This window comes from Tasmannia lanceolata, unplaced genomic scaffold, assembly GCF_043159265.1.
Source record: "Tasmannia lanceolata isolate RefF3 unplaced genomic scaffold, GAP_Taslan_0.1 ptg000037l, whole genome shotgun sequence".
Lineage (NCBI taxonomy): Eukaryota > Viridiplantae > Streptophyta > Magnoliopsida > Canellales > Winteraceae > Tasmannia > Tasmannia lanceolata.
The window spans coordinates 10,122,844-10,147,538 of NW_027518714.1; the positions used below are offsets into that span (position 1 = coordinate 10,122,844).

General features: G+C 41.0%; 2 protein-coding genes across 6 annotated transcripts; one reads left to right on the forward strand and one right to left on the reverse strand.

The window, feature by feature from the left end:
* Positions 1-9,492: 9,492 nt before the first annotated feature.
* LOC143860417 (uncharacterized) lies at positions 9,493-23,957 on the reverse strand. Of its 5 annotated transcripts, XM_077371037.1 has the most exons (9): positions 23,658-23,956; positions 23,508-23,574; positions 21,040-21,089; positions 20,258-20,308; positions 17,196-17,283; positions 16,161-16,294; positions 15,975-16,073; positions 15,546-15,616; positions 9,493-9,791 (listed from the first exon to the last, which is right to left on the reverse strand). In XM_077371037.1, the coding sequence occupies exons 1-9, from the start codon at positions 23,880-23,882 to the stop codon at positions 9,761-9,763; spliced, it is 816 nt and encodes a 271-aa protein (XP_077227152.1). In that variant the 5' UTR covers positions 23,883-23,956; the 3' UTR covers positions 9,493-9,760. The 5 variants fall into 5 exon arrangements, with proteins under 5 accessions (XP_077227152.1, XP_077227153.1, XP_077227154.1 ...); XM_077371038.1 differs by lacking the exon at positions 21,040-21,089 and having other exon boundaries at positions 20,258-20,304; positions 23,658-23,952; XM_077371039.1 differs by lacking the exon at positions 21,040-21,089 and having other exon boundaries at positions 15,520-15,616; positions 20,258-20,304; positions 23,658-23,951.
* On the forward strand, positions 10,186-13,819 carry LOC143860416 (cytochrome b561 and DOMON domain-containing protein At4g12980-like). The gene is made up of 3 exons (XM_077371033.1): positions 10,186-10,917; positions 11,902-12,156; positions 12,283-13,819. Exons 1-3 carry the CDS (start codon positions 10,276-10,278, stop codon positions 13,279-13,281), a joined length of 1,896 nt encoding a protein of 631 aa, XP_077227148.1. The 5' UTR covers positions 10,186-10,275; the 3' UTR covers positions 13,282-13,819.
* Positions 23,958-24,695: the final 738 nt, after the last annotated feature.

Consider the following 24,695-nt stretch of genomic DNA (forward strand, 5'->3'; position numbering starts at 1 on the left):
GCGGCTGATAAGTCAAATTATACGGCCAGTTTTGTGAGAGTTCCGTTTATTCAAGCAGAGGAGGAGTTAGGCCCGTCTAACTTTGCAAGAATTCAAATAAAAGAGGCCACCGTACACGGAGACATTGTATTTGCGCGTAAGGTGAAAGAGCACGTCCCAATTATTCTGCATCAACAGTAGTAAAATGTATGTTCATAGAATACGGAATACAGTGTGTATATATATATATATATATATATATATATATATATATATGAGGAAAGTGAAGATAGCTAACTTAGCTACATCGCCGGCTTAAAATACAATGGGCCCACATTGTTTTGGTGATCCAAAGAATTCATTTAATTGGCCCTCACATAGATAGGGTGTCCACAAAAAATCAGCTCCATAGGATCATCCCAACCCTACGATTTGTGGAGGCAAAAATGAACGTGTAAAAACCTTCACAAATTTGTCCATTTTTGCCTCAACAGTTTGAAGGGTTGGGATGATCCTATGGAGCTGATTTTTGGTAGACACCCTATCTATGTGAGGGCCAATCAAATGAATTCTTTGGATCACCAAAACAATGTGGGCCCATTGTATTTTAAGCCGGCGGTTTAGCTAAGTTAGCTACACCGGTGGTGTAGCTTCACTTTCCTATATATAGGATAGAGTTGCTGCGCTCAAGCACAGAAACAGGGTGGGGCCACATTTTGGGTGGGATCCAAAGCATTCATTTGATGTGCCCTTTCATGGGTAGGGTGTCAACCAAAAATCAGCTCCATTGGACCACCTTAGGGTGTCCATTTGTGGGGCAAAAATGGACAGATTTGTGGACAAACAGTATTTGTCCATTTTGGCCCCACAAGTGGACACCCATTGGTGATCCAATAGAGCTAATTTTTGGTAGGCCCCTCCATCCATGATGAGACCTTCCAAATGAATGGTTAGGATCACCCCCCCAATGGCCCCACCCCCTGTTTCTGTGCTTGAGCGCAGCTAAGCCGCAACAACCCTTTTCTCATATATATATATATATATATATCGAGAGAGAGAGAGAGAGAGAGAGAGAGAGAGAGAAAAGAGAAGGTACTCCCTAGAGTAGATAACTTATCTACTCCCTAGCTTAAAATAACAGTTGGGGCCACATGGTTTGGGTGATCCAAAGCATTCATTTGATGGGCCCTCACATAGATAGGGAGTGCCCAAAAAATCAGCTCTATAGGATCATCCTAACCCTATGAACTGTGGAGGCAGAAATGGACGTGTATAAACCTGCACAAGTCTGTCCATTTTTTGCCCCTTCATAGGGTTAGGATGATCCTATCGAGCTGATTTTTTGGGCACACCCTATCTATGTGAGGGCGCATCAAATGAATGCTTTGGATTATCCAAACAATGTGGCCCCAACTGTTATTTTAAGGTAGGGAGTAGATAAGTTATCTACTCCAGAGAGTACCTTCTCTTTTTAAGGTTAGGATCACCCCCCAATGGCCCCACCCCCCTGTTTCTGTGCTCGAGCGCAGTAACCCTTTTCTCATATATATATATATATATATATATATATATATATATATATAGAGAGAGAGAGAGAGAGAGAGAGAGAGAGAGAGAGAGAGAGTTCCTGAGGTTAACCTCATATAAGCTTATATCACAAAACATAAGACGGCCACTTTGTTTGGATGATCCAAACCATTCATTTGCAATGCCCCATCATAGATAGGGTGTGTACCAAAAATCAGTTCCATTGGATCATCCTAACCCCTCCAAAAGTGGGGAAAAAATGGGCAAAGTTGTGGGCAAAAAGTGTCTATCCATTTTGCCCTCCACTTTTGGATGGATTAGGATGATCCAATAGAGCTGATTTTTTGTACACACCCTATCTATGATAAGGCCTTTCAAATGAATGCTTTGGATCATCCTAACAATGTGGGCACCTTATGTTTTGTGAGCGCCACCTCATATAAGCTATATGAGGTTAACCTCAGGAACCCTATATATATATATATATATATATATATATATATATATATATATATATATATATATATATATATATATATATGTATGAGAAAAGAGAAGCTACTCCCTGGGGTCGATAACTTATTTACTCCCTACCTTAAAATAACAGTTGGAGCCACATTGTTTGGGTGATCCAAAGCATTCATTTAATGGGCCCTCACATAGATAGGGTGTGCCCAAAAAATCAGCTCGATAAGATTATCATAACCCTATGAACTGTGGAGGCAAAAAACTGACAAATTTGTGCAGGCTTATACACGTCCATTTTTACCTCCACAGTTCATAGGGTTAGGATGATCCTATCGGGCTGATTTTTTGGGTACTATGTTAATATTCCGGGCCCATTCTATGAATGGATGTAAAATGGTGGGCCCTAGCCTAATGCATAGGCTTGGGTAGAGATGGTGGGCCCACCCATCAATAACATTAGGAGTAAAATTGTGGGCCCACCCTGTGCATGGGTTTGGCTAGAGATCCCTATCAAAACCCGAGGTGTAAAATAGTAGGCTCTACCCGTTCTTGGGTTTGGGTAGAGATGATGATCCCACCACATCACCGGAGCTGTAAATGGTGGGCCCAAGCCCATGAAAAATATGAGTTGTAAAACGGTGCTCCATCCCATCAATGACATGTGGTGTAAAATGGTAGGCGCCAGCCATGATAGGTTTTAATATATAACTGAATTTTTAGAGGAAAAGGTTTTCCAAAAAAAAATTTCTTAGAAAAATGAGAAAAAGAATGAAAAGAAACAGGGTTAGCATATACAATAGATATATGAGAGAACATTTCCTACACACTTGTGTAGGTAAGTTACCTACACACTACCTTAAAATACAGTGGGGGCCCACATTGTTTGGGTGATCCAAACCATTCATTTGAATGCTCCTCACATAGATAGGGTGTACACAAAAAATCAGATCCATAAGATCATCCTAACCATTCAAACTATGGAGGCAAAAAATGGACTAATTTGTGAAGGTTTATACACGTCCATTTTACCTCCACAAATCGTAGGGTTGGGATGATCCTATATCCCAATTTCTCAAACGTACCAAGTTTTGTTGGATACCATTTCGAGAAGGCTACTGATATCTGCACGAATCATGTTTTGATAATGAGACGAATCATCTTGTTTTACACTACCATTGTTGGCTGCTGAGAACTTGTTGGGAATTGTAATAGCTTCTAAGAACTGTTTAAAAAAGTCTAGACCAAGGTGATTCGTCCCATTATCAAAACATGACTAGTCCCCTGACAAATGATATGGTGCGGAATACACATCCCAATGTTTGTTGTGGTAGCTCTCAAAACCGATTTTATAACCAACTATGAAACCAAGTAAATGAGTTATTGCCACGACATCACGAGAGCAGAAATCCTCTGCCCTTGGCTTAACTTATACCGGAAAACTTACCAAAAAGGTAAGTTCTGTTTGTCTGGTACTAGAGTTTCTTTTGCGAACAATATTAAGGAGAAACCATCCAAGACCACCGAAATAATAAGCTGCCGAGCTATCCTCCAACGAGAGAAAGTTCAGTGATACTCACATGTCCTTGTTTTGATAGACACACCCACTAGATCTCTGCTTCTATCATTTCTATCATTGGTGATAGTGACAATATGGAGGACAGTTGTATCTAGCTTAAACTTCTCTCATTGACTGTCACACAATGAGAGAATCGGTGATCTAGAAGAAGAGTGTAAACAACGGGTGGTTAATGTCAACCTACCAAAAGAAAAAAAGGACAAAACCGTAGTGCTTCCTGAACTGTGACTATAAATTAGTTAATATTTGACTAATAAAGCCTAACATTTTGAATTTTGATAAACTGTAGTCATAAAATGAAAAAAAAAGAAAAAAGGTTGACCTTCAACTATTGAAATCTAAGAACCCTTTAATCAAGGGAATGGGGGAGACAGAGAAGGCTTTGATTCTGATTAAAGTAGACTCATTTCACGTGAGATTGTGATTGGGTCTTGCTTTGAGCATTAATAAGTTAAAAGTGTCGTCTAAAATATTTGGTTGAAGATAACTTATCCTAGTTCGAACTCATAATCTTTGTTGGGTTTTTCCAAAAGAAACTAGAACTGGGCAAATTATGAATAGGAAGTGTAAAGTTAATCTATAAATTAACTTAATAATAAGATATTGTTTCACCATTTGTTAAGAATGGCAATATTTAGGTGGCCATACAACCAGCCCAAAATAGAAGATATAATGAGCCAAATCATGGAGCCCAAATCTTGGCTGAATAGATACAATCTTGGCTGTAAATTGAATGTAATATTCTTGTAATAGTAATTACCAAATATTGGGTGTAAGATTCAATTTGTTTCTAACTTTATCCCTAAGGCTTGGGGACAATTGTAAAGTGTATAAATACATATGTAAATCAGTGGAACGGTATTACTTCTTCCCCCAAAATTACTTTCTGCAGTTTTTCATGGTATCAGAGCATATGCTCCTTGGGTAAACTTCTGACGCATTTCTCCTCAATTTTTTTTTGTGACACACTTCCATCACGTTCTTCCATTAAGCTTCCATTGATTGTGACGCATTTCCGTCTCGTCTTTTCCGCGATTCAGACGTATTTCCGTCTCATATTTTCTACCTTTCTGTCGCATTTCCGTCTCGTATTCACACGCCATTCCTTTCTGGTGCTCGGTACTTTCTCACCATTGTTGACGACTACACTCGTTGCACGTGGGTATTTTAATGGGCCATAACTTTGAGACTCGACATTTGCTCACATCTTTTGTGCAAATGGTCGAAACTCAATTTTCTCATAGGGTTAAAGTCATTCGGAGTGACAACGGCAAAGAGTTTGACACGTTTTGTTTCTACTCAGAAAAGAGAATTATACACCAATCTAGTTGCAACGCCACTCCACAACAAAATGGAGTGGCGGAGCGCAAGCACCGTCACCTCCTTAATGGGGCACGCGCTTTATTATTTCAAGCCAATTTGCCTAAACAATTTTGGGGGGATGCAATCCTAACTGCTACATACTTAATAAATCGTATACCTACACCCATTCTATCCGGAAAATCACCTTATGAGATGTTATTCAAAAAGAAACCTTCATATAACCATCTCAGAGTTTTTGGGTGTTTGTGTTTCGCTTCAACACATGACAAGAAGCCCTCCAAGTTTGATGTGCGTGCTACACGTTGTATATTCCTTGGCTACCCATATGGTTAGAAGGGGTATAAGGTCTATGAACTTGACACAACAAGATTTTTGATGACATTTTCTTTGAAGACCAATTTCCTTCTACTCAAAATGAAACAACTCACCCCCACCTAGTCTTGCCTTGTCCTACTCTGGATGATGTAACCTTTCCAGTTAATTAAACTCCCATTCCACCTATGGGCTCACCCACTAGCCCAAGCACAATCATGTCTCCTGACTATATAAATCAGCTACCTACTCCTCCATCCAACCACACCCACTTTGCTCCTAGCAATGATGTTGCCATGCCTCCTTCTCCTATTCCAGCCCCACTGCCACAAGCAACTCGAAAGTCAACTCGATCATCCCACCCGCCAAGCTATCTGCGTGATTACCATGTTGGGCTTGGCCTCCCGTCCCAACCATCTCAGCCGTCTAACTCAGTGATGGTTGAGTCCCTCATCTACTTTTCTCTCATATGAACATTTATCTTCCACTCACCGTGCTTTTGTAGCCTCCATTTCTGTTGAGTTAGAACCTTGTACCTTTGCTCAAGCTGTTAAGGATCCAAGATGGAGAGATGCTATGAAAGATGAAATCGATGCTCTTGAATCCAATCACACTTGGACCTTAACTACACTTCCATCTGGCAAAGAACCCATTGGTTGCAAATGGGTTTACAAAATCAAATACAATTCCGATGGCACAATAGAACGGTACAAGGCTCGTTTGGTTGCAAAGGGCTACAACCAAAAGGAGGGCCTCAACTATCAAGGAACTTTTGCTCCACTTGCTAAATTAGTCACTGTTCGAGGTTGGCACCTCCATCAACTTGATGTCAACAACGCCTTTTTACATGGTGATCTCAAGGAAGATGTATATATGGCTCTTCCTCTGGGATTCGGACGAAAGGGGGAGACAAGGGTAAGCAAACTTTACAAATCATTGTATGGACTGAAACAAGCATCCAGACAATGGTTTATAAAATTCTCATCAGCTCTTCTTGATGCGAGATATAAGCAGTCAAAGGCAGATTACTCTCTATTCGTCTGATCCAATGGAGAAAGCATCACCATTGTACTTATGTACATTGATGATATAATCTTAGCTGGCAACAACTTGGAGCACATTAGATAGCTTAAGAGATTCTTAAATGATCGTTTCAAACTCAAGGATCTTGGCTCTTTGAAATATTTTCTTGGGATAGAGGTTGCTCATTCGAAGAAAGGAATATGTTTGTCAGAAAGAAAATATGCGTCGGAAATCCTTGAAGACGCTGGTTTCTTGGGGGCACGGCCAGCAGAGTTCCCTATGGAACAAAACTTGAAGCTTAATACATCTGATGGAGATCTTTCGAAAAATCCCTCTTTGTATCGAAGACTTGTAGGCCAGCTGATTTATCTAACCATTACACGACCAGATCTTGTTTATGCAGTACACGTACTAACCCAATTCATGGCAAAGCCACGTATGCCACATTTGGATGCTGCACATCGAGTACTAAGGTACATCAAGGCAACGCCGGGGCAAGGAATCCTTTTATCAGCCTCTAGTACGATCCAATTGAGGGCATTTTGTGATGCAAACTGGGCACGTTGTAGAGATACACGTAAGTCAGTCACAAGATATTGCATATTTATTGGTGATTCACCAATTTCTTTGAATGGTGATTCACCAATTTCTTTGAAGTCAAAGAAACAAACGACTATCTCACGCTCGTCAGCTGAGGCTGAGCATAGATCCATGGCAACAACATGTTGTGAGATCACATGGTTAAAGTACGTGTTAAACGATCTCAAGGTAGAGCATCCACAACCAGCTTTGCTCCATTGTGATAACAAAGCAGCTTTACACATTCCCGCGAATCCAGTTTTTCATGAAAGAACAATACATATAGAGCTTGGCTGTCACCTCATTCGTGAAAAATTACAAGAGGGGCTTATTAGAACAATGTATGTGTCGACAACTCAACAACCTGCGGATCTTTTCACAAAGGCACTCGAAGCAGCACAATTTCGTCATTTACTTGGCAAGTTGGGTGTACTTAATATACACCTTCCAACTTGAGGGGGAGTATTAAGAATGGCAATATTTAGGTGGCCATATAACCAGCCCAAAATAGAAGATAGAATGAGCCAAATCATGGAGCCCAGATCTTGGCTGATTAGATACAATCTTTTGAATGTAATATTCTTGTAATAGTAATTACCAAATTTTGGGTGTAAGATTCAATTTGTTTCTAACTTTATCCCTAAGGCCTGGGGACAATTGTAAAGTGTATAAACACATGTAAATCAATGGAACGGTATTACTTCTTCTCCCAAAATTACTTTCTGCAGTTTTTCACCATTCCTTTTTTTGTGAAGGGGTGAGATTAAAAACATATTTTTTAGTTAGATTTTGGGCAACACACTTAGGCCATGTTTGGCAACCATGAAAAATTATTCCATGGAATAATCGTGCGGGAGAGACTAGAGTTGTTGGGAGTGGAGAGAGCATTGGTGAGCCCTGAATAGTAAATAATAACAGTATCTTAAAATTGTTATTTTGTTTTCTTGATTTCTAGGAGCTTTTCATGCTTCCCTCAAACCCAAACGATCCTAATCTAACCAACTATCAAATTGTTAAAGATAAGAACAATCCTTCTTCTTCTTTTTGAATGGCAAAGATAAGAATAATCCTAATATAACATAACTATCTAATTTTTAAATCTACCGCGGAAACGATCGATCCAACGGCCAGATCTTACTTGATCTGATATATTGTAACACTTGACAACCAAGAGGACTAGACCTGACTAGATGGGTGCACCCTATCCCTCAGGCAACAAGGATATTTGCAAGGGCGCTGATATTCACCCCCCGCCCCCTTGACGGCTGGCTAACGTTAAACGTTACGATTCAATGTATATGTCACTTTCCCACCATTTGACCTCTCTCTCCTCTCTCTCTCTCTCTCTCTCTCTCTCTCTCTCTCTCTCTCTCTCTCTCTCTCTCCACACACACAAAACAGGAACAGTTGGTGGGCCCAACAGAAACCGTTGGTGGAATCGTGGGCCCGTCTTTGAACAACATAGGCCCCGCCCATACCACAAAATAGATAATCCAAACCGTCCATTTGATGGGCCATAAACGTAAATAGGTTGCTTCCCAAAATATCATTTCCATAGGCTGATCCTAGCCCTCCGATCTAAATAGAAACTGTATCTTATGCAACCTCTATAGATTGTAGGGTTGTGATCATTCTATGGAAATGATTTTTGGGGCACAACCTATTTACATTGTGGCCCATCAAATGAATGGTTTGGATCATTCTATGGAGTTGGTCGTAATGTAACATTAAGGCCCGTCCACAACATAGGACAATCCAAGCCGTCCATGGTTTGGGTAATCCTATGGAGTTGGTCGTACAGTAACATTAAGGCCCAATCGTATGCCCCACTGATATTTTTTCAAATTGAAGCGTACTGTCCACAACATAGGATGATCCAAGCCGTCCATGGTTTGGATCATCGTATGGTGTGGTTCGTACAGTAACATTAAGGGCCAATTTAGGCCCCACACATATTTTTGAAAATGAAGTGTACCGTCAAGACCATAGGATGATCCGAGCCATCCATTTGATGGGCCATAACGTAAATGGGTTGTGCCCCCAAAAGGGTTGGCCCATCAAATGAATGGTTTGGATCATCCTGTGGTCGTACAGTAACATTAAGGCCCGTCCACAACATAGGATGATCCAAGCCGTCCATGGTTTGGATAATCCTATGGAGTTGGTCGTACACTAACATTAAAGCCCAATTGTAGGCCCCATCGATATTTTTCAAATTGAAGCGTACCATCCACAACATAGGATGATCCAAGCCGTCCATGGTTTGGATCATCCTATGGTGTGGTTCGTACCAATTTAGGCCCCACCCATATTTTTGGAAATGAAGGGTACCGTCCAGACCATAGGATGATCCAAGCGGTCCATTTGATGGGCCACAATGTAAATAGGTTGTGCCCCAAAAATCATTTCCGTAGGATGATCACAACCCTACAATCTATAGAGGTTGCATAAGATATAGTTTCTATTTAGATCGGAGGGCTAGGATCAGCCTACGGAAATAATATTTTGGGACCCAACCTATTTACGTTTATGGCCCATCAAATGGACGGTTTGGATTATCCTATGGTGTGGTATGGGTGGGGCCTAGGTTGTTCAAAGATGGGCCCACCATTCCACCAACAGTTTCTGTTGGGCCCACCAACTGTTCGTGTGTGTGTGTGGAGAGAGGGAGAGAGGGAGAGAGAGAGAGAGAGAGAGAGGTCAAATGGTGGGAAAACGTTAACCAGCCGTCAAGGGGGGTGGGGGGAATATCAGCGGCCTATTTGCAATGGGTCCTGTTACTAATCCTCACTTTACAGAGTGAGAGAAATAAAAGAGAAAAGGGAAAGAAATCACTTGGCTTTTAACATTCCTGGCGTGATAGAATACCAAAGAAAGAAAAAGGAAAAGAAACCTCCAATGTTTTTAAACCTAACTAGAGTGTATTTATTTACTATGTAAAGCACATGTCGTACGATCAGTGAGCTCTCCTCTTTATTCTTTCATTGCACTGCCAGATAAGAACCTGTAAAATAAGCCAGGTCTTACAATGAGAAAAAGGATTATTAAATATAAAGAGAGTTACTAGATTCAAACCCTAACCCAATCCAACCTGAGGAAGTGCCAACGCAACCCAACAAGATCAAATGGGTCTCATTTGTGTATAATCTTACATGCAAATGGCTTCAAAGTTGAATACGATTATTCAATCAGAACGTTAAAATACGATTATTTGCAAATAGAATTTATAATAGTTTTAGAAATCATATAATTAGTTGCTTCCAAATAAGCCTTAAATGTCCCATTTGCAAACAAAATGGGACATTTAAGGAAAAAATAGCTTATTTGCAAAATGGACTGATAATAGACTTTATAGAAGCATCCAAAGCAGCTCTTACACTTTAGAACAGAGAGAGAGAGCAAATATTGAGTGATGTTTACTCCACCGAACTTCATAAGCATGCATACTTCTACAGTGGCTACTTACTAATGAAACAAATTTCACCAACATGAATTCTTCCCACATACTGGTAATCATAATTTTCGCCTCCTACACCCTCCTCTCAATCAATGCTCAATCTTCTTCATGCAAAGATGGCGAATTTTCCTTTGAGGGAATGGGAAATGCGACGCACTGCAAGAAGTTGACAACACTAGGGGCCGAATTCGGATGGAATCACAACGCAGCCCACAACCAGACCGTCGATATCTTCTTCGGCGCAAAGCTACCAGTCGAGACCGGATGGGTGGCATGGGGCATAAACCCAGGCCCTAAACCAGAAATGGTGGGAACAAGAGCTCTCATTGCCTTTAAAGAACCAAATGGGACCTTTGTACTGAAGCCTTACAACATCACGGCCGACACAAAACATGGATGCAGGCTCCAGTCCTCGCCTATTGATGTGGAATTCAAGCTAAGGAAGTTGAATTACGATCATGATACCGCCTATCTCACCATCTTTGTAACACTGACAATTCCTAACTACAACTTGTCTAGTTTGAATCATGTGTGGCAAGTTGGATCCCTTGTGGTAGGCGAAGAGCCTCGGATGCATGGTAGGACTCTTCAGAACTTTGATAGTGGTGAGACCATTGATCTTACTTCAGGGATTGCTCGAAGTGCCAGCCATCGCCGTAGACATCTAAGAAAAGTAAGCAATTCATCTTGACTGAAGTTTCTCAACTAAAATCCCCCCTCAACTAAAATCCTCCCAAATTTTTATTAATTATTACAATCACCCCTCATTCCTAGAAGTGCCAACGATTTGGCCGATCGCCTTGCCAAATCGAGAGCTTCTGAAGCATACTTGTAGATGGGGTAATCTCCCCACCCCCCCAAAGTGCATTTGTAATCTTCTATTAGTTAATTAATGTTTTTTTTGAGAATTTTTCAAAATAGTTTCATGGCAGCTATGTAGACTATTATTTTAATCTTTATTTATTTGCCAAAACAAAAATCTATCTTTAGCTAAGGGCAAAATAGAAAGAGAAAATAACAAAACTTATTTAAGGCTAATTATTAATGATGTTAGTAATTAATCTAAATTTGGGAAATTCTTTTTAGAGGGATGCTAAACTAAAAGGTGCCCCTCGAAAAACCCAGACGGAAGGGCACCCCATTGGATCCAAGTCATCTAACTGCAGTTATAACTGGACTGAAAAATACAAATCTAAAGGAATAATAAATACAATTGGTTTAGAGAAGGAAACTGCCCCGCGGATCAACTGTCAAAAAGGAATTACCCTCATAAAGGCTTTCCTTCCACAGTATTTTTGGCTACTCAAAGCCTCCTTTTAGCTGTAATTGAAGACATGAATGGATCATTGTATCTTAGATTGTAAGGGCTGAAGCCCGGCCTGTCGGCCCTTATGTTCTGGCCTTTTGGCCCCCCTTGTAATGTTTCTATCTTTTTAATGTTATCTGGTAGGGGTCTTGCCTAACCCCAGCTTACCTATAAAATAAAATAAAATACAATTGGGTGATGTAGATCCAATGGAGGCACCCTTGCAGTTGAGTTTTTGCAAGAGCGCCCTTCGGTTTAGCACTCCTCTTCTTTTTAATAAAATTTAGCTTATGAGATTTGTGGTTTTAGGTAAGTGTAGAACAAGAATAAGATAAACGGTGTTTGTTGTAGGTGCATGGAATACTGAATACGATAGGATGGGGGACGCTCATACCCATCGGAATTATCATTGCAAGATATTGCAAGAGTTTCCCTTTCAAGCTCGAGTATTGGTATCGTTTTCATGTGGGATGTCAGCTGTCCGGAATCTTAATTGGGACAATCGGTTGGGTTATTGGGATCGTACTCGGAAACACTTCCAAGACCTACGCCTTCAAAACCCATCGGATTCTCGGCATCGTCATCTTTTGCAAGGCCCTGTTGCAAGTAAGTTTATATGTCCACTTCATTTTTCTTCCCTCTTGTTTGTCTTTCTTTTCCTATATGGTTTTTGTGTCTTTTGAGTAGTCACTTATTTGGGATATGGACTTCTTGTTTTGGTTGTTGTTTCAGATGCTGGCGCTACGGCTAAGGCCTAAGAAAGAAGATGCATATAGACAGTACTGGAACATCTACCATCATTTCTCAGGATATGGTTTGTTTGCACTGATAGCAGTTAACATTTTCCAAGGCATCAGCATTCTAAGACCATTAGCAAATTGGAAGTGGGGTTATGTTGCTATTCTTTCCAGCTTGGGTTTTATAGTTCTTGTTTTGGAGATCTACACCTGGGTTAAGTTCTTTAAGGACGCCAAGGCGAAGGCCACTACAGACAGTGCAAAGGCCGAGATGGCCACCACAGACAGTGCAGATGGTCCACCCCAGATGCAGGATGCCATAGAGGGCAGTCCATCCCAGAAGCAGGGTGCCTCGGGAAAGGCAGCAGACAGAACAGGCGGTCCACCCCAGAAGGAAGGTGCCCTAGGAAAGATAGCAGAGAGCGCAAGCGGTCCACCTCAGAAGCTGGGTGCCCTGGGAAAGGCAGCAGACAACGCAGGCGGTCCACCCCAGAAGCAACGTGCCTCTGGAAAGGCAGCAGACAGCGCAGGCGGTCCACCCCAGAAGCAGGGTGCCCCGGGAAAGACAGCAGACAGCGCAGGCGGTCCACCCCAGAAGCAAGATTCCTCGAGAAAGGAAGCAGACAGTGCAGGCGATCCACCCCAGAAGCAAGGTGCCTTGAGAAAGGAAGCAGACAGTGCAGACGGTCCACCCCAGAAGCAGGGTGCCCCGGGAAAGGCAACAGAGAGCGCAAGCGGTCCACCCCAGAAGCAGGGTGCTCCGGGAAAGGCAGCAGAGAGCGCAAGCGGTCCACTCCAGAAGCAGGGTGCTCCGGGAAAGGCAGCAGAGAGCGCAGGCGGTCCACCCCAGAAGCAGGGTGCCCCGGGAAAGCCAGCAGGCGGTCCAACCCAGAAGCAGGGTGACTCGGGAAAGACAACAGACGGTGCAGGCGGTCCACCCCAGAAGCAGGGTGCCCCGGGAAAGGCACCAGATGGAGTAGGTGGTCCACCCTAGAAGCATGGTGCCCCAGGAGTGCCCAATAAAAGCACTCAATAGGAATTCTAGTTACACATGGTGTGCACGTGTGTATGAGAGTTTGCAATTAGAGTTGAAAGATTAGCTTGCAGCCTTGACTTTCAGGTCATCCAGAGGAAGGAAGAAATAGAAGATTAGATGCATGAAATCTGTGGTAAGGAAGCTTGGGATATCAAATAACATATAATAAGGTTATATTTGTATTGAGTCAATTATGTGTGGTGTCGAACTTAGGCAATTGAAGATTGTCATTGAAAAACTAGCAATTTTTTCCTGTTCTATTAGCTCCATTTTTGAGAGAATGAGAATAGGAAAACTCATCTTCCGTTTGGATTGCAGGAAAAACGGGCATAAAAAAAATTCCTAGGAAAATTTTCACTTTTCCACATTTTAGAGGAAATTGATATGGGCCATGGCTTATATAAATGCGTATCATCATAAATTGAAGGTCTATCTAGATACTACTGGAACCTTGTTGGTTCAAGTTATTTTCTTTTACGTGTGAGCAATCAAATGGAAAAGCAGCAATCCTGGAAAAGTTTTGCCTTTCTAAACTTGTTCAGAAAATTATTGCAATCCAAACAGGGAATGACAATAATGTCGGTATTAAAATTCTTCTCGTCGCTATATAATTTCCAAAGAAATTATGTGTGAACTCCTCTGTTTTAATAATTGCACGACTCATTTTCCACATTTCTTTCTAACAAATATCTCATGCCTGTTAACAAATTCCAAAACACTATCAACAAGGTCGCTTTCGCCGCCGTTCATGACATGGACGGACCTATTGCAGGGACTACATTCTGCAATTTGAGGGATTTCCCACACTGCAAATCACCCTCTCACTGATGCAAGCAATGGGGCCCAAAGTCTTGGGTATGCTCCCCAGAGACGAGAGCTCGAATCCCCCTTGGCTTACCCGATGCGCGTGGTTTAAGGGTGATTGCGCGCATCCGGAGGGAATTAGTCTCACTCTACAAAGTGGGGTGGGGACACCCTACGTCATCAAAAAAAAAAGGCAATGGGCCCAAAAGGATTAACCTACATGTTCCACGCTTCAACATTAACGCTAGGTTCAAAGAAAAAACCTCGACCATTGGGAAATATTTTCAATGCTTTTTCATTGAAAAGAACAGAAATCACAAGACGTCATTGGACGGTTGCCCAATAAACAAAACTAGGAATATTCACACTCCTCTTAGCAGGTCTATCCGCCAAAATATTAGCAGCAGAAACTACAAAGAGGGCAGAGATTGGCCTTGGATACAAATCAGAACTACACACCCTTTTTGGCTAACGAATCCAACGATAGAACAGCACTAAGGAGCGTGTGGCAAAACTACCAAACAACATGATACAAACAAGTGATGTCTCATGTTCCCAATCACATTTATAACACTGAAAAACCACCATGAGCTCAAAGACGAAAACAAGCCCAAGAAATCACATTGGAGAACCCCAAGACTGCCATTGAAAAATCCTGAAAAAAGACCCAGACCTGCACAAAGCCCATGAGCCCCGGCTTCATTCGAATCCCTTTTTTTTTTTGAAGAAATTCATTCGAATCTGTTTTACCTATAGGACCATAGAAAAGCTGAAGAAATTGGCTTCATTCCAATCTGTTCTACCTATAGGACCAGGGGAAAAAACGATGAAGGGGGTTTAACCATCTGATTGTCCCAACGTTCCACCTATTCCTGCTGGGTTGCGGTTGGCCACCAAACAGAAATTGAAAAGTTGACCCACCTATAAGTTTCTAAGCATCTCAACAGTTAATTTATTGCTTGATTTTCATTGCTAGAGAAGAGTGTAATACAAAAGGAAATTGGCATCGCCGGGGCTGATTTCTGCTCAATATCACCAGCCATTATTCCAAAAGTTAATTCAAGCATTCATCCTATGGTTGTAAATTTGTAATGATCAAATTTTACAGAGACTGGCATCGCACACTAATAGTTCATCAAGTGGTTCATGAGATGTCTAGCATTTGTAGCTTACAGTGCAGTAATCAGTACGCTAAGAAACCAATGCATTTATTAACTAGTCACAGGATATTAGGATTCAAAGGCTTATCATCTTAGACATCATTTTCTCTTCAGTTAGCTCATGAGAAATGAAAGGGTAAGAAAATATATATAAATTTTTTTTAACAGTAGTAAGAAAATATATAAATATGAGCATTGATCTGCATGATCATGAAATTAGAGGGGTGCGGACCAAGATATGAAGATTATGAGCTTTACTCTTTCTTGGGGTACTCCCTCGCTCCAAATATGGTTGAACCGATCCTAACATTTGTACTGCCCATTTCAATCTGCAGAAATCCGTTCCACTAGACATCAATGGCTGTTACTTGTACAGCATTGCTAATCAATTAAGGGGCCGTTTGGATATGCGGATTTTAGAATCATTGATTTCCTCAAAATCCTGGATGGGAGACAAGAGAAGACCGTCCGTTGGTTTCTGACTTCTCGCCCTTCTTTCCATCGAGCGAGAGAGTAGGAGATCATCTTGTGTTTCCAGGTTTTAGAAATCTCAGGATGGGGGAGAGATTTCTAAAACTTGGGTTTCTTACCTAAAATCCAGAATTTTACACTGCTTTCAAACTAAAACCGGGATTCTAAAATCCACGTATCCAAACAGCCCCTAAAATTTGTAATTAGAATCCTTACTGCTTGCTCAAAGTCAGCAGACATGCCCATTGATAGCTCACACTGGTCTTCTGCTATTCCAAGGGCGTTGCAGACCTCGATCCTACAGTTCGACAATGTCTGTTTAATTCCAACATGTGACCCATTAGAAAATAGAAATTTCAGTGAACCAACGCCAGTAACTGATAGCAGTTCAGCATTGATCACCTTGAAATTCTCCGGAGTTGATGAGTAGTCAAGCATCCCTATTGTCATTAGGCCGGAAAACTCGAGGTTAGGGCAACCGAGCCTAACATGTTTAGCTAGTTCCACACAACCCGAGGGGTTGACTCCAGATTTTGCTGCAATGGAAGCACATAGGTTTATTAGTTGACCAATCTGAGTATCTGTAGCATGGTGTAGATGAAGACAAGAAACCTAATTTAACTATAAAAAAGTTACGGGCAGCTATTAAATCAACTCACTCGAACAAGAACACCTAACAGTTAAAACCCTCATTCTAATTCATCTAAAAAATTATGTCGAAACTAATTTAACCATTACTGTGCCCACAAATTTAGGGACACTTGCGCTTAGATGACAAACCAGACTAATAGATTAACCATGTTGAAATAAAAGCAAGGGAGATTGTGAAACAAACAGTTACTCCAAAAGCTTAAGCTGTTGGAGAAGGTGTTATTAAATCTTTTCTACTTTTAACACTCCCCTCACGTGTGGCCCCTTTCTAGGGTTGGCCTACACGTGGCACATGTGGCCCCTCTTTTGGGTTTGGCCATTGCATGTGGATTTTTTGCTATCAAGGAGGTTTGAACTCAGGACCTTTTTGGCACTGATACCATGTGAAACAACCCGTTACTCCAAAAGCTCAAGCTTTTGGAGCAATTGGTTGTTTAACAGAGGTCAAAATATAAGAAAGGGTTAAGAGCAAATATAGAATGGGAGGAAAAGATAGGGCATCTATCACTCCTATTGATGCATTCAGTGGGAACAGTACCAGTAAACAGGGGAGGGCCCATGTAATTTCATGTAGATCCCATCACTCCCAGCAATGGGAGTGGACAGACTCGATCCACACAGAATACCTGCCTTTTCCCTTATTGATTTACGGTAAATTTCGTGCTTACTGGCATTCTTAATATCAACTGAACATCTCTGTGGGGCTATCTAAAATAAACAAAGTTTTTCATTTATTGCTATCTTTTTATCTTTTGTTTTCAAGCATTTTTTTATTTTTGTACTCACATTCTTCCCCACTGGTATTAACTTGAACCAAAACCTTCAGAGGCCTTCTTCCAATGCTTGCAACCATACAATCAAGATGATTCGCAATCTGTACAGCACTCAAGGAATGAAAAATTACCATGGTGAGTGACGGCAAATAGAAGATAAAAAATGACCATTTTGCTACTTTCAGTTGAATTTTCATTTTATGTGATCACTTCTTTTTATTAACAATAAAGGTAAGGTAGGTAATGACTTTAGCATGCCAAGATAGTCAATGAATAGCAATCACAGGTTAGAAACCAGCATGCTACACATAGACAACAACAGATATACGATAAACTCACACTACAAAAGAGACAAGGAAAAAACAAGGGCAGTGATAAATCGACCCCCGTATATCTTAAATCGACCCCGATATAGGACAGTGCTGAGAGAGAGAGAGAGAGAGAGAGAGAGAGAGAGAGAGAGATGGCAGTCGATATAAGATATTACGGGGTCGATATATAACTGCCCTAAAAACAATTTACAAGTCAATTAAGAATGCACATTCAGAATTACAACAGTGAAAGATATGAAAATGGATTAACTAGATGTAATGCAAAAATATGAAAATTATGATGACAGAAAAAGAATGGAAAGCTTGGAATGGATTTACTACTGTAATGTCCCATCACGCAATATATTATATGCATAAGGACCATGGAATACCTAGTTAAGATTAGAACAGTTGATTCATAATAGAAATCTAAATGATATCATGAGAATTTTTAAGACTTCTGTATGGAAAAAAAGTGCATGTTTTTGTGTCAGTTGTACCCCTCAAAGAAACTATAATCAATGCCTCGCTATCACATGCATAACCTCTGATGTATGTTTGTGTGTAAGAGAAGATTTTATATGGTGTGTTTGAAAAGTCTAGTAGTTTTCAAAAAGTACAGTGGGGCCCAGTTCATAGGATGATCCAAACCGTTCATTTGTTGGGCTACAATGTAAATAGGATGTACCCCGTAAATCATGTCCATAGTGTGCAATCCCACTACCGATCAGATGGTTAGGATCATCCTATGAAGATGATAGCCTACTTACGTCGTGTCCCAACAAATGAGAGGTTTGGATCATCCTATGAAGTAAGAAGTGGGTCTCAAGACATTTTTTGAAAAATACTGGACTTTACACCCACACACCATATAAAATCCCATACATAAATATCCATCTACTTATTATATATATGCATCCCTTCTCGACTGATTGTCTCGGGCTCCTTTGCTGTAATTAGAATTTTAAACCAGGCATATAGGATTCGCATTGAAATTCCTGAGAAGTCTGGATCGGCCTATCGGTTACCCTCCGGCCGTTTGGATTCGACCCCGATCGCGGGGCTGGGCCGGGGCCCCGTAGACTTCTCTGCCCCCGCTTTGCTTTCAAAATTCAAATTCTAACCCTCTAGTCGGCGTGGACCAGTCTGGGCCTTGACTTTTGGGCTTCTAGGTTGGGCTTCTAGGTTTTTTAGGGTCTGGCTTTGATCTTTAGCTTTTGAGGGTAGTTTCGTCTGCCTCCTTGTTTGGCGTGTTCTTTCCTCTTTTTTCGGGGTTCCTAAGGCGGGGTTCTTTGGTTCTTTGTTTGGCGTGTTTAGCTTTGCGATCGCTTCTAGGTTTTTACTTCTGTGCTGCTTCTTCACGACCCTCTGTAGAATTTTCTTTTGCTGCTTGCTTCTCGAGGCGTTTCTCGCTTTTGTGTTGGGTCTGGGTTCTGGTCTCTTAGATTCTATTTTGAGAATGGAAAATCAAGGCACTTCTCCTAGCCTCTCTGTCTCCTATGAAGGTAGAAGACTGCATCTGTCTACAGAGGTGAGGATTCTGGAAGACATATTAAGGAGGATGGAAGAGATGGTTTATGATGAAGGAAAGGCCGCTATAATGGACCCTTAGCCCAAAGAGGTAGCTGATGATTTACTTCGAAAGCAATGGGATATTTTCAGACAAGAGGCTCAGGAATGCCCATTCACCCTAACCCGTCTCACTGGGTCAACGGAGATTAGGGAAACCCAATCACCTCTCTTTGCACATCCGTTCTTTAAATTCCTTGTGGCATTAGAAAAAGATATGAGGAGGCTTAATTGGGAAGCCAACAAAATCGTTGGTATCCGACAGGTGAAAGAAAGAATTGAGGATAGAAAAATCCCTAGTCGTCTGGAGCAAGTTCCGGAGGAGCTTCTTGTCGAAATGCCGGATTTCATGATTCAACATATCTTGGACAATCTTGAGAAGTGTGTCTTTTAAGTTTTTTGGAGGAATTATAGTTCAAGCTATCCAGAGTTTTTTGGCATCCTCAGAAGGTTGAAAGTTTTTATACAATAGGTAGTTCAAAGAAAGCATGTTAGAGAAGAAGGAATGGGGATTTCTTGTGGAGTTGGAGAAATGTTCAAGTTAAGGGTGTCACTTTGACTGGTTTTTGTCTGTTGCTCGGATAGATTCAATGGGCTTTGGCTTGTAAAAAGGACTGATGATATATAGAGATGCTTTTGGGGCCCCAAAGTAAAGTTTGTTAGTGGCATGGTGAAGTAAAAAAGGAAAATGGTACTGTAGTTGAATTTGTTTTGTTAGATTTTCCCCTTCCCTGGTTCCGAGTATGCCCGGTACAGTTTTATTGATATCTTGTAATGCAGGACGGGGACTCCTAATCCCCAATGCTTTTTAATATCAATGAAATATGCCATCTTTTAAAAAAAATATACATGCATCCCTTTGTTTCAACAATGGCACTCATTTTACTTGAAATTTTTTTTATAGGAATCGGAATCTGCTCTAAGTGAGCGAACAGGCATAAAAAATCCAAATGGAAGAAAAGATAGCAGAAGCTACCCAACCTAACTAGATTCTTTATGTAAAATAAGGACAAGGGATAGTCTCTGTTCGAGTTTTTCTTGTTGAGCTGATCACTATATCAAATGACTCTGTGTGTGTGTGTGTGTGTGTGAACTTTCCTTTAAAATAAAAATCTTTTTCTGCCTTATCAGAGGCCCCAGAACTCCAGAAGTAGTAAGGTTCTATAAACAGAACTTTTATTATATGAAATTTTACCTTCTCATTGTCCACGCTCTCGACCATATCAAGGTTTGGGACAGCAGCTGGCTAGGAAAACAAGCACACATATTCATCATACTGAAATCATCTCAAGTAAAAATATAAACAGAAAAGCCTATCATGAAAATAAACCACATGATGATGAACAAATAAATGGGAAGATGATGAATTACTAAGGCAGCAAAAAGATAAATATCCATCTACTTCTATCTTTGTAACAGACACAAGAAGTCTCTCTCTCTCTCTCTCTCTCTCTCTCTCTCTCTCTCTCTCTCTCTCTATATATATATATATATATATATATATATATATATATATATATATATATATATATATATAAAGAGAGAGAGAGAGAGAAGAGTTCGTACACCATAGTGTAGATAACTTATACATCCTAGCATAAAATACAGTGGGGGCCGCATTGTTTGGGTGATCCAAAGCATTCATTTGATGGGCCCTCACATAGATAGGATGTGCCCAAAAAATCAGCTCCATAGGATCATCGTAACCCTTCGAACTATGAAGGCAAAAAATGGACAGATTTGTGAAGGTTTATACATGTCCATTTTTACCTCCACAAATCGTTGGGTTGGGGGATCACTGCGCAACAAGTTTAACTTAGGGTCATCCACCAAATTAAATCCTAATGATGGACTTCCATTATCATATTTCTCTTATAATATGGCTAGATGGGGGTTTTACTGTTCACGTTGACGTGTCGATCCAATGTGGCAACTTGTGAGCAAAATCGTAAAAAGAAACATACCAGGAAATCTCACCTTATTCATATTAGAGTAAATTCTGTCTATTCCAGAAAATCTCGCCCTTCCTGTACAAACGCATAAACCCAACCGCATTCAGTTTAAAAAACCTCTGTTCCCTATTATCTCTCTGCTCATCACATCCTAAAATCTCTCTCCTTCTCTCCCCTTTCTATCTATCTCTCTGAACGTAGGGATTTTCTTATTTCAGCAATGTCGTCTCTCTCTCTCTCTGTATGTCTTTATATATATGGGGCAATCCCAGAGAGTCAAGCCGCAGCCTAATGACATATAAGCAAGCTGCCAGATATAAGAAGAAATACACTTTTTTGAAACATTTCTAGTGGTTTTGGTAGACGGAGACGGAATTGTGAGAGCAGATGTCCCTTTTAGAAGGGCAGAATCGAAGTATAGTGTCGAATAAGTACGTGTAACTGTTGAGTTCTATGGTCGCGAACTCAAGGGGGACCATTATGGGATCCAGCTACTGTGAAAAAATATGTTAGACGTGCCCCATTGGGGAAATTTTTGAATTAGATCGTGCTACTTTGAAATCCGATGGTGTTTTTGGTAGTAGTCCAAGGGGTTGGTTCACTTTTGGACATGTTGTGTTTGCTTTGCTCTTCTTTTTCGGACACATTTGGCATGGGGCTAGAACCTTGTTCGGAGATGTTTTTGCTGGTATTTGGAGCATTTCCTGATTTGGATGCTCAAGTGGAATTTGGAGCATTCCAAAATCTTGGAGATCCAACTACAAGGTGACAAGTAGTCTGATACAACATTACTATGGTGTTCCTGCGCTCGAGTGCAAAAACAAGGTGGACCCACATTTTTTGGGGGATCCAAAGCATTCATTTGATGGGCCCTATCATAGATAGGGTGTCCACAAAAAATCAGCTCCATCCTAACCCTTCCATTTGTGGAGGGAAAAAATGGGCAAATTTGTGTGACAAATAGTATCTGTCCATTTTTCCCTCCGCAAATGGACACCCTAAGATGATCCAATGGAGCTGATTTTTTGTGGACACCTATCTATGAAAGGGTCCATCAAATGAATGCTATGGATCCCCTAATAATGTGGCCCCACCCCTGTTTTTTCGCTCGAGCGCAGAAACAGTTTTTTGACACACACACAGAGACAATATATATATATATATATATTGAGAAAACATTTTCCTGTATTAGATGAAGGAAAAGGATAGTAAGTATTGCTTTCAATTTTCTTCTCTCAACCCCACGCCGCGCTCTAAAAAAGCACCCAAGCGCGAGTTTTTCTTCTCTCCCTTAACCCCACGGCACTCTCTAAAAAACGCACCCAGCAAATCTCTCTCTCTCTCTCTCTCTCTCTCTCTCTCTCTCTCTCTCTCTCGTGGTTTTCTCATGAAATTAGGTTTTGTCCTCATCATCCATCCAAAACCAAGAATCTCAAAATTAGGTTTCCTTACGTATCCTAGTGGTTTCCTCATGAAATTAGGTTTTGTCCTCAGCGCCAAGTCAATTTTTGACTCAGAATCAGGGCTTGATGCCTCTGAACCCAAACCCTTTACCATAAAAAGTCCTCCTGTGTATCCCACAGAAGGACCTAAAGACAATTCTGCCGCCAAATACTGGAGTAGAAAATTAGGTTTCGTTACGAATCCCTTTGTAAAGATCTAGTGGTGATGTGGGTCCCACTTGACCTTGAAGGTGCCAGAGTACTGCTATTTGGATATGAGATGGTTGGTCATCATCCATCTAAAACCAGGCAGCATTTTAATAAAATGAAGCTGGGCTGAATGTTATCATTCCCCTATATTATATATATATGAGAAAAGTGTTCCTGCGCAGCTGCTCAGATAGCTTATCTGAGCAGCTGCTTGAAAAACTCATGTGGCATCACATTTTTGGGGTGATCCAAAGCATTCATTTGGAACGCCCTTCCATGGATAGGGTGTGCACCAAAAATGAGCCCTTTACGATCATCCTAACCCTGCCATTTGTGGAAGGAAAAAATGGTCAGAAACAGTGCCTGTCCATCTTCCCCTCCACCTTTGATTGGGTTAGGATGATCCTAATAGGGCTGATTTTTGGTACACACTCTATCCATGGAAGGGCCTTCCAAATGAATGCTTTGGATCACCCCCAAAATGTGGGCCACATGAGTTTTTGAAGCAGCTGCTCAGATAAGCTAAGAGTTTACCTTTGTTAAATAGATATGTGGATGAGATATCCTCTTAACAAACCCTACTTTCTTGTTTCTGTTGTCTCATATATCGGAATGAGAAGGGAGAGCTTTTTGGGTTTTGGTTATTTTGAAGCATGTTCGATACAATTAGATATCAAAATAAATTCCTTTGATTGCTCCACGTAAAAGAAAAGAGAACCCTAAAGAGATCCATTTAGATATCTAGGGCACGCGCAAATCAGTCCAAAATTCCAAAAACAAAATCAACCAGTACCCAAATCACAAAGTTAAGCAGAAAATAGTGAAAATGAAGAGAGAATACCAAGGAGGGATTTAACTTTGTTGCTCTGTAATCGTCCAATAAAATGCCACTCAATATCGGCTGGAAGCTGAAGTAGAGAAATGGAAGAATATTATATAGATATTACAAGAATAGGTAAAAGAAAAGGTAGAGAAGGAAGAAGAAGAGGACCTGAGGGGCTTTTTCGACTAACTCTTGAACGTAATTCTCGCCAAAGCAACGGTGTCCGGCATCGTAGACTTGTTGGATGAGGGAAATAGGTTTGGTCTTGCTCACAGCCACCAAATTTATGCGATCTGAAGGCCGTCCAGATCTCTCCGAGGCCTGCTGGATTCGACACAGAACTGACCGGAGAGCCGTCGACACTGCTGCGCCCTCCATGGCCGGACCTTCCATACGCGACACTTAATATGCTTCTCTTTTGTTGTGCTGAGGGTTGTGTATATTAGGATTGAATGGCTGGTGTGGGTTGGGTCCATCATACGAACGGTTTAACAAAGGCGCACATGTGTGGGCCCAAGGAACTGGCCCGTACACCACTAAACATTGAGTGCATTCTAGAGTCTAGACTCTAGACTACTATATATACTGGCCCAGCAACCAAACGTGGGTTTCCTGCGGAAATTCCACAAAAGTTCCAAGAACCAAAAAAATTCCGGCAACCAAACTAGGGTCAGATCCACCTATGTCACAGTCACGATCCATTCAAATTCCTTATCGATCGGGTCGGAGTCGGATTGTTCTTTGGATCCTACTTTCTACGTCTTTATCACGATCCATTTTAATTCGAACCGTCTATTGGAGTGTCTTATTATGTCCCACTAAGCTAAGTAAACACTTAATTATTTTAAGGCGAGTAATTTAACAACTTGAAGAGATATCAGCACATAGGGATCGATCTCATTGATGGCGAGCTGCAGAGGAAAGAGAAATCAGAACCCTAGATCTGAGTTTTTTATGTTAAAAAATGAAATGGAATAAAAACCTGAAAGCTTCCTAGGGCAATGTAAGATCTATGAACGAGGGAGTCTCTCTCGATAGAGTCCTCTTGAGTTTCTTGTCTTCTTGAGAGAGATTGGAATTTGGGATCACCGTTGTTGTTAATGGCAGCCGGGTAGCCAAAAGAACAAAACCCTAAAACTCCTATCTATTTTCCTTCTTACAAGTATGAAATGAAACGACTAAAATGAGTGAAATCGCATTCCCGTC

What these genes read in the sequence shown, in the direction of transcription:
- LOC143860416 (XM_077371033.1), top strand. Translation starts at nt 10,276, where the DNA reads ATGAATTCTTCCCACATACTGGTAATCATAATTTTCGCCTCCTACACC. An exon ending in GCCGTAGACATCTAAGAAAA is followed by an intron (nt 10,918 to 11,901) that starts GTAAGCAATTCA and finishes TGTTTGTTGTAG; the next exon opens with GTGCATGGAATACTGAATAC. An exon ending in TTTGCAAGGCCCTGTTGCAA is followed by an intron (nt 12,157 to 12,282) that starts GTAAGTTTATAT and finishes TTGTTGTTTCAG; the next exon opens with ATGCTGGCGCTACGGCTAAG.
- LOC143860417 (XM_077371034.1), bottom strand. Translation starts at nt 23,882, where the DNA reads ATGGAAGGTCCGGCCATGGAGGGCGCAGCAGTGTCGACGGCTCTCCGG. An exon ending in AGAGCGTGGACAATGAGAAG is followed by an intron (nt 17,284 to 20,257) that starts GTAAAATTTCAT and finishes AGTGCTGTACAG; the next exon opens with ATTGCGAATCATCTTGATTG. An exon ending in CTGCTGACTTTGAGCAAGCA is followed by an intron (nt 15,617 to 15,974) that starts GTAAGGATTCTA and finishes GGATTTCTGCAG; the next exon opens with ATTGAAATGGGCAGTACAAA.